This window comes from Dermatophagoides farinae, chromosome 2, assembly GCF_024713945.1.
Source record: "Dermatophagoides farinae isolate YC_2012a chromosome 2, ASM2471394v1, whole genome shotgun sequence".
Taxonomy (NCBI): Eukaryota; Metazoa; Arthropoda; class Arachnida; order Sarcoptiformes; family Pyroglyphidae; genus Dermatophagoides; species Dermatophagoides farinae.
This window is the reverse complement of record NC_134678.1, coordinates 6,695,007-6,704,555: the sequence shown is the minus strand read 5'-3', so window position 1 is coordinate 6,704,555 and position 9,549 is coordinate 6,695,007. Positions and strand designations below refer to the sequence as shown.

The following is a 9,549-nucleotide window of genomic DNA, read 5'->3' as shown; positions in this document are numbered from 1 at the left end:
AAATTTGAATGAAAACTTTATCCGTACATTATTTTTTTTTTCATTAAAATGTTAGGATTTCGATTTACGAGGTAAAATTGTCAAAAAAAAAGATTGAATTTTAATTTATTCATCAATAAAACATATATGTTCGGGCATTTAGATTGTTTTCAAAATAAAATTCTCATAAATATTTTTCACATTTGATAATTTCAATAAATATAAATTAAATAAGAATTCGAAATAATTTCGATCAACAAGGAAACATGTGTGTGTGTGGTGTGATTTGATGAGTACATAAAAAAATTCATTTTTTTTTGTTTGAACGCGGAATATAAGAAGCATAGAATGGAATGATTGTTGTGTAAACATTTACTATATAAATATCAAGGGCAGTAAAAAAAAATTGCTTAAAAATTCAGAAATCAAAATTAAGAATTGATGAGTATTGAGGAATTCCACAATATACGATATTCAAATGAAATGTTAACAATGGTACCTAGAAAAGAAAAACCAATGAAACACAAAGTGCAATTCTGAATTTTCGTCATTGTGATGATGAAATGAATCGATGATGATTAAATAATGAGAATACAATCTATTTTCAAGTAATAATCTTTGGGCTTAAGTCACCCACTTTATCATTCAATGTTGTCATTGTATGTTGTTGTTTAACTGTTGATGTCAAATATTTATTATTTGATGTTGCATGATGATGATGATGGTGATGGTGGTGGTGGTGATGGCCACCACTATATGGTCTTCGTTCTGTTGCACTTCTTCGTCCTGGTGGTGGTAATGATGCTTTCAATTTTCGTTTAATTATGGCTATATTATGTGCTTTTTCTCGATCATTTTCTTCATTACCACTGCTACTTGTATTACCTTCATCATCAATATCTTCATCATCATCATCATTATTATCACTCGAACTAGTGGTTGATGTTTTTCTTCTCAATCGTCCATATGCATGACAGCTAAATTCCTGTATTCGTCCAACGGAACTGGAACGTCTTGAATATAAACTACGATCATCATCGTAATCATTATCTTCATAATCTGTTGAGCTATTTGCCGTATATAATTGTTGATGATAACTAGATGACATTGGTCGAGATCTACTTGATGATTGTGCGGATGATGGACACGAACCACGATCGATAGCTTTTTGTCGGCGCAATCTAGCTCTCATTCGTTGACCAGAAAGTGAAGCTGATGTATTTGCTGAACTAGCACTAATATTTCCACCATTACCATTATAGCCATTTTTCTTTGGTTCTGCAATTGGTGATGATACACAACTTTGTCCTTCACCATAACCAGAATCGAATGTACGTCGTTGTGGTACACCACGAATCATTGGTACTTGATTGTTACTTTGATTTGTGATACTCAAATCTTGTTCATTTGGTTTATTTGCTGTATCAATCTGAACAGCAATCAAATCATTACAATCATCCAATGCGATAGAAGGTTCTTGTGCTGTCGTATCCTGAGAATCGGCCATACTAAAACTGATATCTTTCGATGATGATGAATAGCATTGATTCAATCTTCGATTACGTCTTCTCAGTTTTGCTTTGACACTTCCATATTGTGATCCACCACGTTGACGTATTGGACTTTCTAAAGCTCGGACAAACTAATGTTTGTCAAGCAAAAAAGTTATTATTATTAACATTATGATAATCATACAATCAAGATGAAAACGTACCAAACTATCACATAAGTCATTGTTAGTCACCTTTGATGATTCGCGACTTAGTTCTAGTGCACTCTTATAAATTGGATCGTTGAGTGCTTTTTCCAAAAGTTTTTCCGTCAATGGTTTTCGTGGTAATCGAGCCGATTCAGAAAATTCTGCACCATTCTGGCTTCCACCATTCTCACTTTCACATAGTTTTCGTTCTCTTTCTACTAACGACTCAATCACTTTTACCATATCGGTATAAAGGCTGGCAGTCTTACGTATCATGGCACTTTGTAATGCTGATTGTAATGGTTCATCCAGATCAAGATGAGCAGTTGGATCCAATTGATCAAGATGATTTAATGATTTTTTCTTGTTTTTCGATCTTAAATGATCTGAACATTGTGACACAGGTGAACCAGCAACCTGTGAACTACTCGATAAAGAATGTTGATTGTTGAAATTAATTCTTGTCTGTGATAATGCATGTCGAACTTCTTCTTTCCATTGTCGTTGTTTGTCACAAAATTCTTCCAATTTAAAATCGCTAAATTCTCTAGAAGCAATCTCTATATGTGCGATTATCTGTTGAAATGATGGACGATTACGTGGTTTGTTCTTCCAGCTCATTTGCATCAAAAGTCTATATCCTTTTGGAAAGGATTCCGGCAATGGAAGACTAAGATTAGCGTTGCCTACACCATAGATGATAGAAGATTGTTCAAAATCACGATAAGGAATCTCTAATGTTAAAAGTTCCCACATGACAACACCAAAGCTCCAAATATCTACTTTTTCCGAACATAATTCAGAACGAATAACTTCGGGTGCCATCCAAGCAACCGTACCGGCAAATGACATGATCTTTGAGCAATCGCTTAATTGTCGGCTAGTTCCAAAATCCGATATTTTCAAAACACTATTATGAGATATTAAAACATTAGGAGATTTAAGATCACGATGTATTATTTTATGTTGATGAAGATAATTCATTCCAGAAGCAATCTGATGTGACCAATCGATCACTTGAGCTGGTGGCATGAATTCACATTTCTTCAAATATTCATAAAGTTGTCCATATGGACAGAATTCCATCACAATACAATAATTGGCACTTTGTGTACATACACCTTTAAAGGCGACAATATTTTTATGATTCAATTTTCGTAAATGTTTGATTTCTGTTTCACATTTATCACGCATCTTTTTCACTGCCACCAATTCTTGATTCAATGTGGCCACATATACTGAACCTTGTGCACCACTGCCCAAAAATTGCATATCTTTCAAATTTTCATATGGAATCTCACAATTATGTTTTCCATCTTTGAATCCTTTACTGCTTATAATACCAATGATCGGTTTGAAACAGCCAAATACACCGCCTAACCAATTCTGATGATGAGATATTTTTCCATGTGGATTTTGTGAATGTCGAATATGATGAAGATGAACATCCATTGTACTTTGATTATGATGGATATATGGTTGTCCATAATGATCAATCATCATATTTGGATCAATATTTTCATGATCATGATGTTCACAAGATATTCGATTCTGATATTGAACAATATCATCCAATGAAAAGCTTCTACGGAATAGATGTGCTCGAATAAATGGTCTATCATTACCGCTGGAATCTTGTTGATTATATGAATCATTATTGGAATCAAGACGTTGTTGATGATCTATTGAATTTTTACTATATGATACTGGTGCTTGAGTTACATCCAATATAAGCTGATGATGATGATGATGAGAATGATCGGTATCACCATCACACCTGTAGAATTGAATGAGAATATTTGAGAAAAAGATAAACTTATATAGAAACACAAAAAAATGTAATAAAAAGTTCACTAACCTCGGTGAATCGCCATTGTTATAATTGTGAATAATAGAAGTTTCTTTGGTCGGTGAGAGTTTCGGTGATGTTGATAATGATTGTTGTTGATTTTTTTCATCATAATTTAAAAAATGTGGCGATTCAAGTTGACGAAATATTCCCTGTACATCATCATCAGGCAACACTGATGAACCAATGTTATTACGGTCACGGCCACCACGTTTTAAAGTACGTTTTAAAGTTGACATTTTTTTTTTTATTTGCCTTTAAACTTTGCGTGCAGTGTGTAATAATAAAATATATATATGGGCTTGAACAAACAAACCAACAAACAAAGACACGGATGCTTTGTAAAGTTTTGACCTGAGAATGTGATGAATACTTTGTTTCTGTGTAGATCATCAATCTTTAATGACGATGATGAGGATGATGATGACGATGGATGATAATTTTTATTAGCTTAATCATTGAAATTATGCTTTGAGTACATATCTAAGAGCAAAGAAAAAAGAGACAAAAAGACGTGTACAATTAGAAAATCTTTTTTTTTGTTTTTTTGTTGTTTTCATCAACATTAATTATCTCGATTTTTTGCATCCAATTATAATGATAAAATTCCAAAATCGTAACAAAAAAATATATCTGCTCAAATTTACTCAATTGATTAAATTTTTTTTTTGCTATCCTATTTGGTTCACTATCAAATTATTTTTTCTTTAAAGAAAAGTATAAAATTTTTTTTTTTGCAAATTACCTGTAAATGAGATATTTACAAACAAATACCAAATGGAAGACATAAATCAAGGTTGAATTAGCAAAGAAACAAAAAAAAAGAGAAAAATGTAAACCGGAAACATACGAGATATCCACATAATGATCATTGTATTTTAATTAATTCTAAAGTGGTGACAAAAAAAAATTTCCAGCTAAAATTTTTTATTTTATTTTATATGAATGAAAATCTAATGAATCTAATGATGATGAATCAATGTATCGATGAATGGATCAATAGATTAAATGAAAAACAAAGCTTAAGGGTTTTTTCTCTCTCTCTATCTCTCTCTCTCTTAGTACAAGATCCGATTGAACAAAAAAATGCTAGATTTATACACCTGTGTGTATGTATGGTATGTTAACTGTGGCCATTAGGAATGTATGCTATGCTATGCTTCTCTGTATACAAAGGTATAACCGATGGCTAATATTCTATCTCTATATTTCTCATTCAAGTATTGCATGTTGATGTCGTAATTTATATGTTATATTGTGTGCTATATATTTTGAATGGGCGCCATACATGAACGAAAAAAAACGAACCAATGATCCAAACACTTACACACACATATACACAGTCTCTCATTTTTTCTCTTCCTATAAAAAAATATATATACATGTGTATTGAATACATGAATGAATATATCAAAAAATATTTTTGTTAAAATAATGGCGACATTTTTTTTGTGATGCCCTTGTGTTGTTGTCTAATAATTTGTTTGACAACAACAGATAAATTTCTTAGTTTGAAAAATTCAGAAAAAAAATCGTTTATCTTAAAAGGTATATATTCATATATTGAATAATTCTGACTAATGATGAATACAAATGTCTATGTCTATGTGTTTAGATTGACTCTATGTATGTAATCATCATACTTGTATAACGGGATATCTTAATGATGACGAATTTTCAAATGATGCAGGTCATTGATTATAATTTAGGTTGCTTACCTTTTTCGGTGTTGATGATGATGATTAATTTTACATTTCAATTTTTTGAGCAGTAAATTTTATTGAGTTGATAGATATTTTTTTTCAATAATGAATTCAAACGATAAATGATCGATTCTTTTGTTTTTGAATTCTGTACACACAAAAATCAAATAATATCCATGTGTGTGTGTGCGTGAATTGTGTGTGTGATAAGTTTGTGTGGCCAAACAACACACACAAACCACAATCACTACACACACAATGAATATATGGTGAAATAAAAAAAAAAATTCCCAGACGTTCTGAAACGAATGGATAACAAACAATGAATGATCAAGTTTTATTTTTTGTTTGTGTTGGTGATTGGTTGTTCCGTCTTTTTTCATATATGAACCACTGAAATAAAAAATCAAAACTCTATGACAACGATGAAGCCATGGAACGAACAAACGAACGAACGAAGAATAATTGTCTTCAATGAGAATGTGACAGAATCAAACCTAAACAGACCCCCCCCACACACACCAACTATTATAGCAGACTAACAAAAAAAGAAAAACTAGAAGAATGCTGAAAACACAAACGAATTTTCGTTGTTGTTGGATCGATCTTCTTTTTTTTTTTCTTTGTTTGTTTGCTATGTATTCACATTAACAACAACAACGATTCATAACGTATGACGTACGATAAAAATAATAACTGGCGCGGTTTCTTTTTAGGAATTAGAAAAAAAAATTTTCTATATACACACCGTATATCGAATACATGGCTTGATTATACACACAAAGACAAATTCCACCTACTGTTTTGTTGTTGTCGTCGTTGTTTCATATATCAAAAAAAACTACTTGTGACAAGATATAGCTATAGAATGGTGAGAATAATAAAAAGAAAAAGAAAATGAAATACCTCGAGGGTGCACTACAACGTCACACACAAATGAAGATAAAAAACAAATATTCAAAGGTGGTCAATTCGTTGATGGAATTATCATACGAGTAGCCAATTTAAACAAAAAAAAAATTCAAAAAGGAGAGAGAGAGAGAGGTAGTAGAAGACTGGTTTGGTTAGTTTGTCGTGGCAATAATGGTGGTATTTTAAATTAGTTGATGATTATAATCGTCATCATCACCATTGTTGTTGATACTGTTTCTCATAATGGATGGAAGTAATATTTTCTTGGCTGACTTGGTCGTCCACATTATTCAATATTTTCTTCCTCTCTCTCTATCCTTTCTCTCATATTCATCGTTTCTATACATTTCTTTCGTGGAAGAGAAAACCATCAATCGTCTTACTGTTTTACTCTGTGTATGATTTGATGTCGAAGTTTGGTAGATTTTCATATTGTCGATGGTAATGCAAAACTGGTTCTTGTTCAATGTTTTTTTCTTCCACCATCTCTATCCATCCATCTTGATTGAATACACAATGGATGATCACATCAGAGAATTTGTCAGATAAAACACCAAAGAAAAAATATAGTATCTGATATCGTGAAAAAAATTTGGAATCAAAAATGGGTTTTTTTCGAATACTTCAAATTTGATTCATTTTTGTTCTGTTGATTGATTCGATCGAAATTTTTATTCAATGTTTTCTTATTGAATGAGTCATCGAACAAACAAATCAATATTTTTCAGGTCATAAAACATTATTATTATTATATATGCAGTTCATCATAAAGAGAAAAATGTTTGTATGCCTTAAGGCCAAAAAATACGAAAACGTCTCAATACGATTTTCATCCAGGTGTTAAATAAACTGAAAAAAAAATTTCTACATTTTCGATTGAAAATTCTGGACGAATTTTTTTGTTTCATTTTCTTCAATTATCATGACGGAATGCTAATTTACTCGATCAATAACAAAACAACAACAACAACAACAACAAAAAAGAATTCAAGTGCAAACATTTTCATAATCATCATATGTAACGATTACATATACAATGATTGAGATACATCATTATACTGATTATTCATATATACCAGTACACTGCACTACATATACACGCTCAAAGAATATTCCAATGGTTCCGGCATAAATTTCATGAATTTATTAACATTCTAATGATAATAATAATAATAAAAAAATGCTAAACATGCGTGGTTTTTATGCAAGAATATTCTTGTCATGACAACCGATCAATTGGTTTTTTATTCGAAAAAATAAACGAATAAAGAACCAATTATAATACTGTAGCAGCAGAAACAAGATAATATTCCTTTGAATTATTGTGTGGATTATAGTTTTTTTTTCTCCATTTGAAAACGTTTTTTTTATAAACGACTACCAACCACTACACGTTGATGACGTCAATAGAATATTCGGATGAAAAGATTCGAAGATCAATAATTATGTGTAGGTGGTGAAAGGAAATCAAAAAAAAAAAAATTTTTTGTTCATTTAGAATTTGTTACTTTTTTATCGATATTTCGGATCATCAATAATTATATTGTGGATCATAAAAAAAATGAATGATTATAATCAACAATTGTATTTGCTGCTCACGTATTATTGAAATTATTTTATGTTTGATAACTAACTATTCATAAACAACGAAAAAATTAATGATTATCACTATTGAAAATGGTTTTTTCTTTGCTTGATTAATATCTATCATCGAACACTAACCCACCAACCCACCGGATCAAAAATGTAATCCTTTCGTGAAAAGACAAGCAATTATATATTGTTCAATGTCAAGGACAAATAAATGATTCCAACCTGTACCAAACAAAAATATTGAAAAAAATATGTTCAGAATAATAAATTATATAACAAAATATTCAAGGTAAAAAAAATGATTTCATTCAAAAGTTTGTATTACCAATTCTTTTGTACAGGTATATTTGTTCGGGAAAAATTTGACAACTACAAGTCGAACAGTGACAAAGTTTTTTTCTTCTCTTTCTCTGTTTCAAGAGCCAATTTCCCATCATCATCATCATCATCACCATTTATTCTCATGGTTTCATTTGGGTGTTTTCAATGCCAAACATTAAACGTGCGTGTGTGTGTGTGTTTGACGACCATTAACATTATTATTTCAGCCAATATTTATTCCATTCCAGAATTCCTAGGAATTTCTGTTCATTTTTACTACTCCTCCTCTCTGTTCTTATTTTCACTTGTCATACCAACCATTGATTAGTTGTGATATATCACATGATGATGATAAACACACAGTTGACTATCATCAGGATCGAATGATCGGGTGATTTTTGGGTGTTGGAACACCAGGCGTCATTATCCTTTATACAATTTATAATTTTGAAATACAAGAGATGCGCCACCTATCAATTAAACAAATAACTTTTTACATAATATGATTTCAATGTATACAAAAATTGTTTCACTTTTGTTGACAATAATCAGATTTTCGAGGTCATGTTTATGAAATTGATTGATTGACTTGACATAGATTTACAAGAAACAAAATGAATGAATGCAAAAAAAAATGGTCAACTCCCAAAAAAAAACAATATTTCCGATTTCATGAATTATTAATCATTTTCAATGTGCACATGTGAATAAAATAATTCGCTTGTTGTTACATGATTTGAAACAAAAACGAAAAATTCAATTTACACATTTACCATAATTGAATAATTTAATTTAATATGAATTAAGAATTTGATCATTTATATAAAAATTTCGATATTCCACATGGCAATAATGGTGGACACTATTTAGAAATGGGATGTTGTCAATCAACAACTGGTGAACAATTACGAAATAATAATTGTCAAGAATCGATAACCAAAGAACAATCGATCAATAGCCAAGAAGAAATTAGCCATAAATCGGAAACAGATCATCAACATTCACCAGTAATGACAAAAAATAATGCTGATGTTTATATGCCAAAATTACCTAGTGCATTAAGAATACCAGCAATCAGGATTGATTATAGAAAACTTAAAGCCAATATGGAACAAGAGGCAATATTCCGTAAAGCAGCAGCAAGAATTGGACATTTAAGTAAAATATTTGATGATGATGATATTAATAACAATGATAATGATGATCGAAAAAAATTAACACTAAAAAGTAGTCAAGATATCAAGTCAATCATACCATCATCGTATAGAAAAAATTCTTCATCGTCATCGTCATCATCATCCGCATCATCATCAACATCATCATCAACAGTATCATCAGATATTAATTACGCATATACAAGATCACAATTATTGAAATCGGTAGTTGATTCTATAAACAGTAGTAAAAGCAATTCATCAAAGATATTATCCACCACCAATGATTCACAGAAAATTGATCGATCTAAATCTGATTCAAGTATTTGATGGTGATAT

General features: G+C 30.8%; 2 protein-coding genes across 4 annotated transcripts; one reads left to right on the top strand and one right to left on the bottom strand.

Moving 5' to 3' along the window:
* Positions 1–63: 63 nt before the first annotated feature.
* LOC124494129 (uncharacterized) lies at positions 64–7,149 on the bottom strand. 3 transcript variants are annotated; one of them, XM_075728812.1, is made up of 5 exons: positions 6,137–7,149; positions 5,246–6,071; positions 3,537–4,010; positions 1,694–3,455; positions 64–1,621 (listed from the first exon to the last, which is right to left on the bottom strand). In XM_075728812.1, the coding sequence occupies exons 3-5, from the start codon at positions 3,764–3,766 to the stop codon at positions 584–586; spliced, it is 3,030 nt and encodes a 1,009-aa protein (XP_075584927.1). In that variant the 5' UTR covers positions 3,767–4,010; positions 5,246–6,071; positions 6,137–7,149; the 3' UTR covers positions 64–583. The 3 variants fall into 3 exon arrangements, with proteins under 3 accessions (XP_075584927.1, XP_075584928.1, XP_046913245.1); XM_075728813.1 differs by lacking the exon at positions 6,137–7,149 and having other exon boundaries at positions 5,246–5,644; positions 5,812–5,915; XM_047057289.2 differs by having other exon boundaries at positions 5,246–6,494.
* Positions 7,150–7,828: 679 nt separating this feature from the next.
* LOC124493060 (uncharacterized) lies at positions 7,829–9,540 on the top strand. The gene is made up of 2 exons (XM_075728556.1): positions 7,829–8,024; positions 8,077–9,540. The coding sequence occupies exon 2, from the start codon at positions 8,929–8,931 to the stop codon at positions 9,538–9,540; it is 612 nt and encodes a 203-aa protein (XP_075584671.1). The 5' UTR covers positions 7,829–8,024; positions 8,077–8,928.
* Positions 9,541–9,549: the final 9 nt, after the last annotated feature.

What these genes read in the sequence shown, in the direction of transcription:
- LOC124494129 (XM_075728812.1), bottom strand. Translation starts at nt 3,766, where the DNA reads ATGTCAACTTTAAAACGTACTTTAAAACGTGGTGGCCGTGACCGTAAT. An exon ending in AACAATGGCGATTCACCGAG is followed by an intron (nt 3,456 to 3,536) that starts GTTAGTGAACTT and finishes TCAATTCTACAG; the next exon opens with GTGTGATGGTGATACCGATC. An exon ending in ATGACTTATGTGATAGTTTG is followed by an intron (nt 1,622 to 1,693) that starts GTACGTTTTCAT and finishes GACAAACATTAG; the next exon opens with TTTGTCCGAGCTTTAGAAAG.
- LOC124493060 (XM_075728556.1), top strand. Translation starts at nt 8,929, where the DNA reads ATGGGATGTTGTCAATCAACAACTGGTGAACAATTACGAAATAATAAT.